General features: G+C 36.7%; 1 protein-coding gene across 1 annotated transcript in view; it reads right to left on the bottom strand.

Moving 5' to 3' along the window:
• Nucleotides 1-17,272, bottom strand: part of LOC104532846 (desmoglein-1) — a 21,889-nt gene extending 4,617 nt beyond the window's left edge. Inside the window, exons 1-14 of the mRNA XM_029087510.1 lie at nt 17,225-17,272; nt 10,064-10,099; nt 9,554-9,682; nt 8,695-8,850; nt 8,402-8,549; nt 7,332-7,495; nt 6,946-7,080; nt 6,203-6,388; nt 5,761-6,020; nt 4,672-4,814; nt 4,304-4,522; nt 2,556-3,113; nt 683-831; nt 59-119 (exon numbers count right to left, since the gene is read on the bottom strand). Coding sequence (XP_028943343.1) covers nt 59-119; nt 683-831; nt 2,556-3,113; nt 4,304-4,522; nt 4,672-4,814; nt 5,761-6,020; nt 6,203-6,388; nt 6,946-7,080; nt 7,332-7,495; nt 8,402-8,549; nt 8,695-8,850; nt 9,554-9,682; nt 10,064-10,099; nt 17,225-17,272 — 2,392 coding nt within the window. The remainder of the gene's footprint in view (nt 1-58; nt 120-682; nt 832-2,555; nt 3,114-4,303; nt 4,523-4,671; nt 4,815-5,760; nt 6,021-6,202; nt 6,389-6,945; nt 7,081-7,331; nt 7,496-8,401; nt 8,550-8,694; nt 8,851-9,553; nt 9,683-10,063; nt 10,100-17,224) is intronic.
• Nucleotides 17,273-17,638: the final 366 nt, after the last annotated feature.

Below are 17,638 nucleotides of genomic sequence, written 5' to 3'. Positions count from 1 at the left end.
GAAGTTCTGAAAGACAGCTTTATGACAGCAGACATAGGAAATTTTAGGATCTGCTTACCAGAGGGTTCACCAAAATCACCTCCTGCAGCTGTTGTTGGGGCAAGAATGTGTGACACATCCTGGAAAACAACATTTTGACTCCTTGAATTGTGACTTTGAAATTCCCATATGAAGACTAAGACTTTGTGAATCATATCAAGGAATTAGCAGTCTAAACTTTTAATGATAGCTGTTAATTACTATCTCCACAAAAAAACCCCCCAAAAAACCCAACAAAAAAACCCCAAACCAAACCAGACCAAACCAAACCAAATCCAATCAAACCAAACCAAGACTCTCAAGGTTTTTTCATTATCAAGGTAAAAGGTGATCAGTGAAGATGGTTTGTGTTAGCTTGTCCTACTTTGCACTGAAAAAGCTTGCTAGTTACTGTGTTTTAGCTGAAGGAACAGTAACACCAAACTGTTGGGCCAAGCTAACTGAACACAAAACACAAAAACTCCATCTGCAAATGTTAATTAGGAATCACCTTTCATATCTGTCTGGGAATTGTTGACAATGCTAGGCTTCTATTAGAAGATAACACAATGCTACAATCAATCCATTTCATGCTTCAAGTCAAATGGAGTCTTTTCTGTAAATATGAGTTACTGCGGGTTTTAGAAACACAGGATGTACTGACCCTGTCTTCAGGCTGTGCACCTTCTATTCCCCATGGATGAATTGCCCCTTCTGTGCATTCAGGTACGGGTTCAAATCCAGTTCCAACTCCACCTGCAACGCCAGGTCCACAGCCACAACAGTCGCTCATTGACATCAAAATTGGAATCACTTAAGAGGAAAGAAACAGGAAACAGGGATTTAGGACATCTCTTCCTCACAGGAATTGCTGCTTTTCCCAGAGGGCAGATGCTCAAGAACTTTTGAAAGTATGTCTTTTAAAATGTTTCAAATCAGGCAGCCTGCAAGTCTGGCTTTCAGAATTATTAGCTGCTTTTGGAAATGTATGTACAAGTTCAGAATAATTTGTACCTTTAGTTGTAACAGAGCAAAGCGGGGGTGGAGTGGGGTTATTACTCCAAATTTATGCCTATAGACCTGGGAACAGGCTTTGATCTATCTCAGCTGAATGAATATCAGTTGCATATGACAATTAAACAAACAGAACCTGTTTCCTATGTATAGCATTTAGTGGTATTCATTCTTGATATATAAACATACATTTGTCTCTTCAGATATTGTAACTGAAAATAAATACACATTAGTAATAACAGACATATGAGAATCAGTGGAGAGAGATCCATCTGGCTGCAGTGATCTTCAGTTAAGGCTTCACTTGCATTTTTCACATCACGTATACATAATGCTTGATTTGAAGAAACAATGGAGGCAAACCCCAAACCCCAGTTTTAACAAATGATTACAGAGAGTGAGTCAGTTTTCCCAGTGTGGTATATTATGCTTAGCTGTTTCAAGAACTCAGTGCTGGAAATTGCTGAATGCTTTAAATGCCAACATTGACATCACTACTCATTTCAGAAAGGCTATTAATTCACTATTACTTCTGACTGTCTTTAGGTCCTTAAGCTAGATGGCTCAGTTAGCAACCTTGTAACACAGCAGAGGGAGTGGAGAGAGACAGTTGCCTACACCAGACTGAGCAGAGCTTCTAAAACTTTTGGTTTAACATCAAAGTGAACTAAAAAGAAAAGACAAAAGTGCTATGCAGCGTACAAAGTGCTACTTCACGCTGCACAACTAAGGACATATTTACTCCAGACTACCAAATAGGAGAGGAGAATTCCAAAGGCAGAAAGACAGTCTGTCCTGGGACATTAACCACCTAGGAACTACAAGCAAAAAAGCCTTTTGCAGCTTCAAAATTTTGTGTTTGTTGATTCCTACTCGTCAAAGTTCAAAACCCAAACCAAACCTGTATAAAGTCCAACTTGAGTCATTTTTATCCCTAAAACTCATATTTCTTCAAAAATACTAGGACACATGAAAGACTGATCTGTTTTGATCCTGTTATGACAAATGCTACTTGTTTTTAGTAGATGTAATGTTTGGCAGCAATAGCCAAAATGTTCAAAATCTAAGATGATTATATTTATTGTTCTACTATGGAAATCTGGCTTTGTGTTCAAAGGAAGCTTTTTCTTTACATCTTTTCATACCCAGCTTGGAGCTCATTAGTATGAAATGCAAAGTGTAAGTTCTAAGTGACAGGAACAGCTCTTGCCCAAAATCCTCTGAATCTTCTACTAAACATTTTTACCCTGTCTAATGGTCTGAGAACTGGATAACACCTTAGGAAAAAACCCTTAAGTCTTAGGAAGGAAGTAGTTATTTCTGAATGAAATATGCATATAAATAAGTAGAATATAAAATATATAGAAATTCTTATAATTTAAGAGACAATTTTTTCTCTGTCAAATGGCCCACAGGAGCCAACAGGTTAACAACCAACCAGAAAAGTCACCTTATTTTAGAAGAATTAAAAAATTCCACTTTTTAGAAAGTTAAAAACTTAATTTTCTTGATTTCATACTTACGAACAAATATTAATCCACCAAGAAACATGAGGCCAATGGCAGCACCGCTAAGTGTGGTAGATTGGAAATTTCTGCCATAATTTCCACTTCCATAATAAGTATCATCAGTGGCTGAAGCAAATCCCTCATCGCTTTCACCGTATCCTTCAGTGGAAACCTGCCAGTCTGTGTGGTCCTCAGGTCCTTCTTCTCCAGGTCTAAACTCACCATTACCACCGCCTTCTTGTTCTATTCCTCCCTCACCTGCCTGGCCTCCTCCACCCATACCTCCACCACCTACATCACCTCCACCACCAAAACCACCACCACCACCACCACCACCAGCAGCAGCACCACCACCACCAGTAGCACCGCCAGCACTGCCACCGCCTCCACCACCGACAATAATTATTTTTGTGGCCCCACTTCTGCAGTAATTACGACTATCACACTGACAAGCTTGCACAGGAATTATATGTGGTTTAAGGCAGCGTCGGCCTTGGTTATCTCTTACACTGATATAGATCCTATAAATGTAAAAGTCAATGTTTTGAGGACTCATTAGTTCTGCCGAGGAAGCTTGGGGAGGAGAAAAAGGAAAAAAGAAAAATATTTCAATTAAGGTATTGACTATAAATACTGAATACTGTACAAATCTAAGATTTTTGTGAGTAATGTTCATAAAACAGAATGAAGACAAAGTGTTCGCATTCTAAGATCTTAAATTACTTATGCATCTACAGTACTTATTCAAAGCTGAAACTTATAGTATTTATTTATCCTGATTTTTTCTTTCAGAAAACCTGAGCCAGGTAAGTCTAGTCATCACTTTTTAACCTGAGAAATATAAAAGATGCAAATGCATTTCTTTATGTCTAGTTCTGTTTCTCCTGATTTTTATTCACACAATGGTGAATGTAAAAAATTGCAAGCTTTATATATTTTTTTCTCTCACAAGGAATTTACATGTTTTTTCAAAAGTTTTTTCAATAGTTTTATAATGTTTAAACATTTACATCTGTTTAGGAAAAATAGGAAACAAGAGGAGTTGTAATTGTGAACTTTAATATTTAATATAGTATTCTATGCATAAAGTTATGCAAATTCTGTCATTTAATAATGTATGAGATTTGATTATTCCATTAGTTTGTCATGTCTTACTGGAGGGAACTGGGGAAGCTCCACTGGGCACTGACTAAATGTTTTTCTTATAAATACGTAAAGTACAATTTTTACAATAAATTGCAAAAACTATAATCTTTATTTGCCATTTTCATATGCCTCTCATAAAAGTAAAGCTCTGCCAGCTAATAACTTTATACTCTAATAAATAAATTTGAGAGTTTTGTCATATGCTTAGAATTTTTTAGATAATATAGAAGTCAAAAGGTATCAAATTACTCCTTTGATACTGGTCATTAGGTTTAGACCAGTAGAGGTGCTGATCAAAGCTACACTCAAGTAAAGTACAGTTTTGCTGCTCTATTTTTATCAGTACATTTTTAATTTCCTTTGAAAGGTGATACTAGATAAAACACATGTGATGATTCTGATTCTAGTTCTAATACGATTTTAAAAATATATATACATATATATGCAAATCCAGAGAAACTTCTTGGATTCATATGAGCATAAAATCACATTTAAGTGAGATTAGACTAGATTCTAATAACCTTTTTATTTCTTGTTAAAAGGTTATCCTAATCTTTTATCTTAGATAAGAGCTTATTACTACGGTTTATTCTGTTATAAAATGTAGGTTAATTTACCATTTATTGATCTGATAATCCATGTAGTTTGAGGTTCACCATGTATGCTGAATGTAAAGGGGAAACCATGTGGTTCACCACCCCTATTCTTTGCTGTGATTATCACTGATGGGGAATGCATACATACTTTCCTTAATTCAGTATTAATAGTTGGGCAATTGTCATTGATATCTTGTATTGAAAGCACAATGGTGCCAGTAGCAGTATATCGAGGAACCCCTGTAAAAAGAAGATATTTGTGGTCAGGAGGGAAAACTGATACTATAAATAATGCAGTTCAGGTGGGAAAACTAGAAACAGGAAAAAACATGGAGGGAAACCTGGAACAAAGAGAATTTTGTTTCAATAAACTTAATCTCTTTTCTTACCTCTGGTGATAGCCAGAACCTCTGCTCTGTACTGCCCATTGGTTACATAGATTGATTCCCAGTCAATAACTTTGTTCAGTGTGATTTCACCAGTGTTTTGATTGATTCTGAACCAGGCGCCTGGATCACGTCCTATACTATATCTGTATTTGGTGAAGGAAACATACTCAGCATTATGTTATGAATATATGTATTACATATTCATTTTGCAAATAATATTTGTCACTTTGGATTATTTTTCTTTAGGCTGTGCTAGGTCCTATTGCATTTCACCCTGTTCAGGTGAAATTCCTGTAGACTTCCAAAGATTTACACCAGAAAAGTAATTAGGAATAAAGTAAATACGCAGAGGTCCATTACATCCTTAAAGTGATATTATAGTCTAAAAGTAAAATATTTCTGGATCCTGTAAACCTTTACTAGAACCCTTGTTGATATCAGTAGTTAAATCTATAGCTCTTCCTATAACATTCTACACTTGTATTTGCTAACATATTTCTCTGTTCTACGAAAACTTTTGAAACCTTTGTAAATTGTATTTACTTCTACATGTATTAAAAAGCAAATTATGGTCACATTAATTATCATTAATTTCAGCAGAAATAAATGTTTTGGTTTTGTTTTTGTTTTTTTAAATTACAGAATGAGCTCATGGTGATCTCTTCTGATTGCATAACATTGCCTATTATTGAGGTATTCTGCTTGCTTTTTTAGAGATGCTAACAAATTCTCTATTTGTAGCAAACATTTCAAGAAGGAATATTCTTGGGTTGGGTTAGAAAAAAGTCTGTTCTGATTTATTTAATTTGCAGTCTACTATATTTTCTTTGTCTTGTGCACAAGGCTAAGTGTGATAGTTTCATTCTAAAAACCAGGACACTAAGGAAAGTAGGTCGGGAAACAACAGCAATCATAGGATAAAAATGGGCTGAAGAATATTCTATTCTATTGCTATTATTCTGTTGCTAATATTTTAACATGTTTGAAGTTAATTTTTAAAGCTGCCTTTAAAAAACCTATTCCTCATCCCATTGAAATCTCGATTAACAGAATTATTCCACCTAGGGAGTTAAGCAGAGAAGAGCTTACACAACATTTGTTGCAATAGCTCCAGTGTCCTCATCAATGGCTGTGTATGTTCCCACAACATCATTAATTCTTGTTCTTTCTGATACAGAAAACACAATTGAAGATGGATTAAATCTTGGCGGTTCAATCACGTTTTTTACTTCTATTACGATGGGTGTTCCCGATGTTCGGAAGTCATGTGCAACAGAGTGGTGGAAGGCAGCTACGTTCCTGACACCAATAGTCAGTGAGTGAGTCTGGAGATGTTCATAATTCAGTTCCTAAAAGATAAACCACAGAGAAGTGGATAATAAATAAAAGTTCCTTTAATTTTATTTAAATATTTTCTATTTTAAATGGCTGTGTGACAGTGTTTTTACCGCTCATTTAATTTTGTTACCAATTAATTAAAACTATTTTAAGATTATTATTTCAACAGCTGAATCACGATATTTATCCATACCTTAATTACTCTAAGGATTCCTTGATTTGTAGCTCGATCTGTAACAATTTCAAACCAGTTATCTTCATTGCCGGATATAAAGAAAAACTCTGCTAACCAATTGTCTGTAAACTCTTCATCAGCATCCAGAGCTTGTATTCGCAGCAGTTCTGAACTGAGTGAATTTTCTGAAATACTTGCTGAAAACTGTAATGACAGATGAATACCTATTAGCAAACATTAAATTTTATAATGTGAGGAAGACAGGACTGACTGCAAAGATTCTTTTGAACTATGTCCTGGCCACAGTCCATACCAATTTAATAAAAATTGTGTTCTGCGTAAATTGCGATTCTAGTTGCAGATCTGAAGAGCTGTATCACCTCAAGTGCCTGCAGAGGCAGCTTAAAGGAAATGGATTTGTTCTTTCTGTATGAAGAGATCATACAAAGATTGGGTTAATCTACATAATCTGGGCATATTGCATGGGTCTGGACAACTGAATGACTGGATTTCTCTGAATACAGAGAATTCGGTGTCAGGTTTGACTTCTCTGAACACAAAAATAACCTATGTGTATGTTATCAGAGTTGCGTGCAAGTGACGGATTGGATTTTGAGCATGCTTCGAGGAAACAACCCTGTTAACCCAGGGGAGCATTCAAATGTGAAAGCGCTCTATGGGTTAGTAAGGGCTCTGTTATCAACTGGGTTTTTGAACAGGGTTTTAAAATAGTAATGGTGCTTTTGGTATTAAAAACTTACAGAGCTTTGAGCAAGAGTTGGGAAGTTGTCATTGACATCAATAACTTTAACGTTACAGCTACAAAGGGATGATATTCCATCTGGAGCTCCATCCCGGTCTGACGCCTTCACAACAAGAGTGTAGCTACTATGTTGCTGTCACAGAGAGAGAAAAGATCATGTTAGAAGGACCACCTGTACATCTTAGATGTTAAAATACTCATGTCTTGCTACTGTTTCCTAATGCAGGAATTTGCCTTAGACATTTTATTGTAATGCATAGAAAAAATGCATTTCTCCCTTAGTTTTTGTAAAAGCAACAACCTTTCTCTTCCTGCCCCCTGCCCCCCCCGAACACATATACACCACAACATAATGTTATTTGACTTTGAAAAGGGAAGTGTTACCTCTCTGTCAAGATAATTTGCAAGATGGAGTTCTCCAGTATACTTATTCATAATGAACATGGGTGGACCTGAAGGTTCCTGACTCTCTATCTTGAAGGCAATTTTAGAGTTCAAGTGATTAGGTTCATCTGCATCTGATGCAATTATTTTCATCACCAGTGTATCTAAAAATAAAAAAAAAAATATTTTTTTAAAAATCAGAAAATCTTTTTTTGTTCCTGCAAACAACTCATCAAGATAATGCTAAATCTTGGTGTATAAAAATGAAAGAATGCTATCTGTTCATTGATATTTACCCAGAAAAACAAAAGTTTAATTTTGTAGTACCGATTCTGACAGAATGCTAATGACTTTAAAATGCATTAAAAATTAAGGTCAGATGGAATGATGCAGATTTTCACTGAACTTCTTTAAGTCACCATAGGGGCTATGTAAAACCAGTAAGTGCTGAGGTTGTAGATACTGATGTAAGAAATCTCCAGAGTTATAAATGAGAATTTCTATAAAGTAGAAAATGAACGCTGGGCACCATTGCCTCAGTGCTGTTTGCATGTCTAATGTTGATTGCTGTACTTTTGGTAAAAAGAACCATTTGAGTGGTTTAAGTAAGGGTTTATTTAGTAATATTCTACTGCAACTGCAAAACTCAGGCTACAAATACAAATATTTAACATAGAAAAAATTAGAAAAAACATATTTTATATACCCTCAAAGGAAATAAGTGTAGGTGTAATGTTATTTTTTTTTAATGAGAAGGAATGAACTGATTTATTTTAAATTTTCACATCTGAAGGAATTTGCATGATGATATGGTCAGAAACTGGAATGTTCAGCGTTCGTGTGTGGGAGGAAAGGGGGAAGGAATCATCACTGCTTAATTTTAGGTAATGAGCTCAGACCCCGGCTCAAATAGCACTTGGAGAAGCATCTGCCACTCCTTCTTCTGCAGTAGCCCTGGCCAATATATGTCATTGCCTAAGAAAAATTAGAGTGAGCACCCCAGCTTTATAGTAAATGTATTCTGGAAGCTTCACTAACTGTACTAGAATAGGCATAACATATTTACTTACTATCCATACTGTTTTCTTCAACAGATCCTGTAAATACAGTTTGTGCAAATATAGGAGGGTTATCATTTATATCCAGAACTCTGACTCGAAGTTCAAGAGGTGTTTCCAGATCTACACCCGTCACTGAGTGTTTAGCAAAGCAACGTATCTAGATAAAGAGATTACTTATTTTAAAACCAAAAGTGAAATAAGCAAAGTAACAATCTGAAACAAATGAATTTGTTTCCTTCTTCTCTCCTTGTCCCACCCTGGATCCATCATTATAAAGGTAAAAGAAAAAGGGAAGTACTTACAACAAATACTGGGGTTACTTCCCTATCCACTATTGATGTTATATTAATTTCTCCTGTTCTTGGGTTAACAACAAATATTCCATAGGGAGCACGATCAATTCCAACTCCAGAGATGCTGTATGTGATCGGATAGTTTTCTTCACAATCTGATCGGATCTACAATAATAGATAATAATAATAATTTATGCCAGTTTACTGAGGAAACCTGCAGGGCTTTTCTTCCTATTATTAGTGCATGTAAAAAATTCTATATAATTTCAGTTTCTCAACTACTTATCGCAAAGTTCAATTGACAGAATGAATGGAAGGCTCTTCTACAAAACAGTTAGCCTAGAGATCCATCTCCCCATAAGTGCTGGACAGGATTTATATTTCTCTTAAATCTTCTGACAGGGAAGTGGAGAGAGAAACTTCCAAGAGTATCACACTGTGGCTCAACCTCAGTAAGGGTATGGTCATGGTGAGAGGATAGGAAAACATCTTCTTTGCTCTGTTGCCCACAGAAGTCATGCACTATGCTCAAACTTCTGTTCAGGAGTTTCTCAGGGTGAGAGAGAAATGAAAAATATCACGGTCTAGTACACAGATGCTGTGCACAAAGAAACTATAGTTGGAGCTGTCTAGGAAGCAGACTGATGGCAATGTTCTAGGAAGCCTTTGGTCAGTCCTCAGCAGCTGTGTGGGTTCACCTTATGAGACTGTCTCAGCAGAGCTGGAAATATTGCATCATCTTTCTTTTATTCTACATTTCTTGCTTTGACTACTCTAAACAAATATACTTTTAAATCTCTCTGCATTTATCAGCCTGTCTTTAGAAAATCTTCCTTGTCAGTGAACTCTTGTTTTTCTTTCTACTTACTTTGGCAATGGGATTCCTCTTAGAATTATCTTCTCCTTCTCTACAAGCTGCAGCAAATTTAATCCATTCACGTTTTTGTCTTCTGAAGGTTTTCCATCTTGCTGTTCCATTTTCATTCCATTCTTTTACCTTTGACAGAGAGTTCCAGTATCATATGACCAGTAACCTCAATCCATTTTAAATACACTTTAAATACAGATATTTAGAATTTCTAACAATAAGGAGAAAAGGGATTTTTATAGATCATGTCCCTTTTTAAATGTCTGCAAGTCCCAAACTATAAGACTGTACATGTTTACTTTAAAATTATTCCCATGTATGAAATATTAATTTAGGTTCAGGAGAACTTTCCTTGAGAGGGTGAGCAGGTTATTACCTGCAACTGTTTAATATTTAAATAGATTTTCAGTCTTCAAGTTCAGAAATATCTTTGTTCACTATTTTTCATTTCATTGTGTTGGTTACATTTCATTTGATCAGAAAATCAGTTTCGAAAGACCTGTGTATTACCTCTACATGAAATCCTGTGCTGAAATCCAAGAGTACCTGCAAGAACAAGAAAAAAATTGGCATATAAAAATGCAGGGCAAGATGCACTAAGCAAAACCCAGCTGCCATACATTGCTATACTGCAGGACTGAAGCAGTACTTTTTCTCAAGTCTATTGCAATAGCCTATCTAGGCAGTAACTACAGGATTTCCATAAATGACTTTGTGCAATTCATTTTTTTCTGTATCCATCACTTGAATTTGCTGACCTTTAATACATTCAAAATGAAATCTGTCTTTCAAGGCAGCACTTTGAGTTTGAATGAATGTGCCATAACAAATTTAGAGTTATACCTACATCAAAATACAGCTTTCACACAGATTTTTAGGTTGTAGCACCCCAGCTGGAGAGAGAAGTGGTTGCAAGTGTTGTTATTAAAAGGTAAGTCTAGGAAACTAGAAAATGATTATTTATTTATTTATTGTAAAAAAAAAAAAAAAAATTATTTATTGTTTATTTTTCCTTATTTAGAAATTCCACAGTAGACATGGAGTACTCGACTATGTAGTTTAACCAAAAAGAACAAAAACATCTTCTTGAAACTTCCCTCTGAGGTTGAAGAGATTCAATATAAGATGGAAAGCCAACTGCAGTCATCAGGCAGATTTCCCTGGAGTGCAGTGGGCTTTGATTTGAGGTCTAACTATGCAACCAATGTCTTGAGTAAATAGAGGTGGCAGGATCAGATGCAGTATGTAATTACTTTCAAATTAAAATTAAAAGTAAAATTAGAATAATAGAAAATCTTCAATTTCTTGATTAGCACAATTTAAAGAGAGTACAGTTTAATTAAACTTGTTCCTAGAGAAGGTGTGAAAATGAAGTTCACTTGGTGAATGTACCTCTTCAGAGCATCTCTTTGGGGCTTAGGACCTGCCTTTGGTCTCTTCAGATGATAAAGAGTGAAGAATATGGGATTTGCAGGACTGGATGCCTGCTTCATTCATCATTATGAGAAACAAAATATCCAGGTGACTCAAAAAGTGTTGTGGAGTTTCTTTTCTCATCAAATGTGGCTAAAGCTGTGTTATCAATTTTCCACTTTCCTTATAATTTCCCAGTACTATTCAATAGCTTTTTAAATTGTTTGACATGTTTGTCTAGTGGATTTTATATCAGTTATATTTAGATAAAATCTGTGACAATCTTTTTCTCTATTCTGGCTTTACCTCATGAAACTTGCTTCACTTCAGATGTGTTGCATTGTTCTGGCAAGGCTGGAAGATGGGCACAGACTTTTTCCCATTTACTTCATGTTAAAACAACCTCTTACGTGCAACAGATTAATGAACAGCAGCTTCACCCTCCTTCATCTCTCTTGCCCCTTTTCCCCATTTACCTATATGCTGCTAAGAGGTCCACCATCTCTCATTTACAAAGCAATGTCTTCAATGATCTGATCTTGCCTAGGGTATTCCCCGAGACCTCAGCACATGATGGCTGTCCTAATCTGCTTCTGAATGAGGCAGTTTAGACTGGATTTGCCTATTTGGTGTGCATATACCTTGAAACATACCCTCCTATGAGGACAGGCTGAAAGAGTTAGGGCTGTTCAGCCTGGAAAAGAGAAGGCTCAGGGGAGATCTTATAGCGGCCTTCCAGTACCCGAAGGGGCCTATAGGAAACCTGGGGAGGGACTTTTATAAGGGCAGTTAATGACAGAACAAGGGGGAAATGGCTTTAAGCTGAAAGAGGGTAGGTTTAGATTAGATGTTAGGAAGAAGTTCTTCACTGTGAGGGTGGTCAGACACTGGAACAGGTTGCCCAAGGAAGGTGTGGATGCCCCCTCCCTGGAAGTGTTCAAGGCCAGGTTGGATGAGGCTTTGAGCAACCTGGTCTTGTGGAAGGTGTCTCTGCTGATGGTAGGGGGTTTGGAACTGGGTGATCTTTAAGGTCCCTTCCAACCCAAACCTTTCTATGATTCTATGAAATTTGTTGGACTATTCATGGAGTAAGGATTTTTTTTTTCTTGTTTCTATTGACATAAATGGTGAAGAAAAGTACTCTGTGGGAAAGTCATTACAGTATGTTCATGTAATGCTAAAAGCGTTTATACATGTTTTTGTCTGAGTTTATGTCTTGGTGACTATTTACATCTTTAGCTGCATTATGGGGTCCAAAGTCACACGCAACCATTACTCATCTCAGATTAGGGGCAATATCAGGCTCCATTTAAAATGCAGGTTTTTTTCACCCTCGTGGGAGCTCAGGCCTGTCCTTTTATAATCCCCCTTGGAGCTTGGGGAGACATGGGAGAGTAGAAGGGGCAGATCACACCTTCACCAGAGAATCTGAGTGATGAAATCCACCAGAAATAGCACTGATTCAACCTCTCTTATGAGTTGATCCCACAGCAGAGCAGAACCTTCTTTGGTGAGTACAATGAAATCCTTTCCACCCTTAGGCTGAAATCCCTTCTGGCATGCAAGCAATTGCCTTGACCCAGAAAAGTACGAGTATACACCTCCCAGTGTAATGTTAATGAATCTTGTCTACTGTCTGCATCCTGTGGCCTATTCTGTTATTTAACAGTGAAGGTGAAGCTAATATCTCACATCCAGCCTTATCACTCTCATAGGCAGTAAGCCTAACTGAAAAATTGTGTCAAGTATCTCTGAAATAAGAATTATACTGGTAAGGAATTCTGTTCTTTAAGGACATGAATATTCATAAAACACTTTGTTTTGGCCTATAAGGAGTTCTATTTTCAAGCAGTGAAGAATGTGCATTTTAAACTGGAGTTTAATTCTTTGTTTTTGAGCACCAATAGTGGGAATGTCAGGAATTTGTTCCTCAGTAATACTGGGGATTGTAAATTTAGGCCCCATATTTTCCACACTTGTCTTGTGCTAACTAAGGAAAAACCCATTCTGCGATGTGTCCAATGGAAGATCTTGAAGGAAGTTCTGATGGTTTTGAATCCAGAGTCCTTAGTACAGTTTATGATATTTTTTGAAAAGGCTGATCTGATGAACTTGATATCTGTGTTTGGTAAGTCTCCCTCAGTTACTGCCATATATATTATAGAAGAGAGGGCAGGCAGATGCCAGACAAAGTCGTTTAGTTCACCAGCTAAACCTCAACAATTCTGCAGTGACATCTAGCCAACTTGAGCCAGGGATGGAGGTTCCTCTGCCTCCACAACTAATGTTTGCTGGTTCTCCACTATCACCAGCAGTGAGAAGGCTACCCCCAACCCAGTTGTCTATTTCTAATATCTCTCTGTGATGGAAACCCCTTTTTTTGTAGTGCTACTTCCAGCAGAGAAGTACTATCTCCTAGCAGCTAAGTCCAGCATACTTCTAGGTAGTGAACAAATTTCCCTAAACTAGTGTCTGAGTACAATACTTTCCATAGATCCAGTGATTAACAATAATTAAATAGGAGCCATGGGAATGTGTGGGATGCACCCTGAGGACCTTGGGGTAGGAAAGCTGATCAGAATAATATAAAGATTGGCTGTCCTTTTAGTCTCTGAGAGACTGAATAAATTGGAAACTCTGCAGAGAAGCTAGGGGCTCATGGCACAAGCTGTTTCTGGTTTGGGTTGGGAGAGGTGCAGGCAGGAAACATGTTTATGGTGACTGTCATTTGCACAGTGGTCTATCTGAAAGCTTGTCTTTTATTGTAATGATACAGAGCCTGAACCTTGTGTCCAAAATGATGCCATAGAGTCACACTGGAGTTATTCTGGATTTATTCTGGTGTAACTGGAAACAGAATTAGGCCCATAGGATGTGTATGGTTCTTTGCACCTTTAAAGCAATTTACAAACAAGAATTAACTAATCATTAACTGACTGCCAAGCAATATTATACGCAATTATGGAATCCTCCCTCTTCCACCTACTCAAATCTAAATGACTGAACACGCCTTTAACATCTTCCCAGCATTATTCATATTGGATCTGCTTCTCTGTCTTTGAAGTCAACAGCGGTATTGTTATTGGCCTGGATGGGAGGAGTGCTGAGAACTCACAGATTTTATATTAGTCATCAGGGTGCCATGGTAGCTCTGGTTGTGTCAGCACTTTGTGACTTTTACGTCTTTCTTACTCAGCCAAAGCTCTGACGAGTAAGGGTTGAAATAACAAACTCTTCCCTTTATTCATTCTGCATCTCTTTAAAAATGATAAACCAGTGCATATGAAATAATGAGAAGTGGAGCTGAAATGTAAGATAAAACCTCATATTTTAAAAAGAAGCTGTTTGATCACTTTTAAATCAAAACATTAATGTGTTTTTTTCTATACTTTTCAATTTTGTAGGTCACTAATCAATGTGCTTCTTCCAATTTAAAGGGGAAGTTTTTCAGGATGATTTTTCTGGCATTTTGTTTTGTAATTCTGTAGAAGTCAGGTGTTTCTGTTGCTTCCTATGTTAGCAACTGACACTGGTATTTTGTATTGCACCCAGGATGGAGAATCCATTGGTATTTCTACAGAAACATGCAATACTTATGTAAGTTAAAATAATATATTCCAAAATTTTATTTATTTTAAAATAGGCTTATTCGAAGAACTGACTACTTTGGATAAGTTTCCACTGAAATTATTTTTGTTCTGTTGAGTCATACAGATATAATGAATTTCCATACAGTAACTAAGTTTAATCATTAGAAAAATGAACAGAAAAGTAATTTCAATACAGGGTGTGTGCCATTATAATTCAAATTTGAGTTTTTCAAATTAGTCATGCTAAGTCTTCTCAATAAAACCTGAATTCTAATATGGCTTAGAGTGCTCTATCTGCAAATGCGTGTTTGCTTAGGGGCCATTTTTACTTAGGAATGTAAAACTGCAGACTTCAGAACCCTATCTTAGGTGATAATTCCTGAATGTGGAATTGGTTTAGTTTGCATTTCTACAACAAATTTCTTTGGCAGAAGACCCTGTAGGTTCGTGGCTACATCCTGGCAGATGTTTCATAGGCATATGCAAGGAGAGAATTTGGCCCCTTAATATTTTTATTTGCAACCAAGTTATGAGTAGGAGGTGTAGCCTAACAACTGGAAAAAAAAAAAAAAAGAAGCGTAGATAACACATGGGAAAATGTAGCCAGACAAAAGTGTGTATAACAGATGTGGTGAATTTAAAATTATTAGCTGTCACATGATAGCTGGCAGGAGAAGACTCATACCTGATCAAACAGGTTATTTCCATAAAACGTGTCTATGCAAGTATCACAAAAAGAACTCCCTTACTCATGAGAATAACACCTTTGAAGTCACATGAGCAAGGGTTGCAGAATCAGTCCCACCAATGGTGAAATGCATATAAAAAATTATTCGTTTCGGAGCTGGTAAGTTTTATTTTTTTGAAAGTGTAGTAGTGCACTAAAATTTTATTTGATACAAGTTATTAACGACATGCTAACCAGACACACCATTCAGACAGGTGATTTTCATGAATGATTTATCAAGCTGAAAACCAAGACTTTTCTCAGAATACACTAAAATTTGATACATAATTTGTAATTAATTTAATATCTACAGTTTGTCTGTCAGCTTTTTATGTAGCACTGAGAGATGCTATTAAGCTGTGCAGGCCAGCATGAACACTGCTGGGCAGAAGAATGCATAATAAGAACAACAATTGTTTCCTCTGGGTAATAAAAGTTCAAATATTTGATAGTCATCTAAACATAATGCACTTTTGACAATTGCTCCCTTTTCCTGACCCAACACGTGTCCTTCATCAGTTGCAATTGTAACGATAATATACTGAGAGAATGAAAATGGCTCCTGAGTTGCTGAGAGAAGTAAAGCAGTAAAATCTCTTTTGAATGGACAGATCTTAGTTACAGTACAGTCAAATTTTTTTTGAACTCTGACACATCAGGAGTATGCATCACCAGATAACTGAGTAAAATGAATAGTCACTAATGCTACATGAAAATACAGAACTGTTAGTGTGATGTGCAACATGCCAATCTCTGAGACCTCTGCTGTGCATTAAACAAGCAGAAACTCATCCGAACTGTAACTTGCTTTTGCCAGGTTTTGTCGTTGTTTGCTTGGCGGCTGCCCTGTGTTGCTTAGTTCTACTTTACTGACTGCAGAGTAGTCTTAAAATTAATGGATTCTATTTTCCAGGTAAGTTTTAGGATTTCATATTCTGTAACAACATACACTTTTTTCCCGACTATAACATTTCTAGAGGGATCGATAGCAAGAAATTTACAAACATTTACACTTACTAATACATTGTGTAAAATGAAAACTGCAGAAGGACATAACTATAATAGAAATCCTACTGTCTTCAATCTTCAGGGTCTTAAACCTCTACCTACTTTTAGAAGAGCAGCACAGATGAATAAAATAACCCACACAAAAATCAGATTGCAGGAGTAGAAGGGCCTCCATAATTCTTTTAAATCCTTTCTGAGTAATTTCTGTGCCTTGATGAGCACATTGTGCAACTATGCCACTTCACTATAGCCACAACTTTCCTTTTACAATGGGAAAAACAAACCCAAAGAGCAACACTTTCATGATGCATTCAGTTGCTCACTACATGGCAGCTCAGACACTAATGCACTACAAGACAGGAATTCACAGAATCACAGAAGAATTCCTTGTAATGTGAAATAATAGGCCAAGTCTTGATTTGTAGTCAGTTAAGGTCTGCGCCAAATTTCATGTTTTTCTCTTAGGTGTAGCCGTAGAAACTGGTCAGCTCTGAAGCACGCTTGCTAATCAGTTTAGAGAAAGGGATTTGCTCTTCATATTCCCTTGCAGAACCAAATAATATCCAGTCAATATATTAGTTTTTTTATAATGATAAGCTTTTTTATTAATAACAGTGACTCCTTAAGTAATAGCCACAGAAAATATTCACCTGAGAAGTCATGCATTAAACATAAAAAGTCACATATTGAACATCAACAGACTGCAGAAAGTCATAATCAAAATAAATATTTATCAGCTTTTAATGACAACCTAAGTTATAGAACCTTCAGAAGTACAGTTTAAAATAAGCACAGCTTTGTTTTTTATACTAAGTTTCACAAGATTTTTTTGGTGGGGGCTATTTTACACTGTAAAAATACAACGCTCTGCTGAGGAAGATTCAACTGGCATAAGCACAGAGTTTACAAATACTGTTTTAAAATCTGACTTACCAATAAAAGGAACAGAAAAGTAGCCATCCGGTGAGGGAGCCAATCCATGGCATCTGCCTTCTCTGAGACAAGTCCAACTGAGTTATGGTTACAAGCCTGTTCCTTTTCCCCTCCCCCCCCCCACCTCTGGTGTCTATTTAAAAAGACACTCGGTAGATGTCCTTATACTCAGCCCTTCAAGGTGTCTCTGCCTCCCTCTGAGGGAAGCACTGAAGATGCTGTATAACAGAGTGTCTTTCCCCACCCCAAAATCCTGGGCTGGTCTCACCTGAAACGCTTGACAACATCATTATTGCTTGCAGGTAAAAGCTAAGAGACACACCTTAATTCTTATTGCACTGAAACCCTTTGTTGGATACGAAAGGGTACATTTTAAAAACAGAAGGCAAGCTTTGCTGGGAAGATACCGAGTGA

This window comes from Antrostomus carolinensis, unplaced genomic scaffold (genome assembly GCF_000700745.2).
Source record: "Antrostomus carolinensis isolate BGI_N321 unplaced genomic scaffold, ASM70074v2 scaffold3041, whole genome shotgun sequence".
In the NCBI taxonomy this organism is placed as follows: Eukaryota; Metazoa; Chordata; class Aves; order Caprimulgiformes; family Caprimulgidae; genus Antrostomus; species Antrostomus carolinensis.
This window is presented reverse-complemented; position numbering and strand designations above follow the sequence as displayed.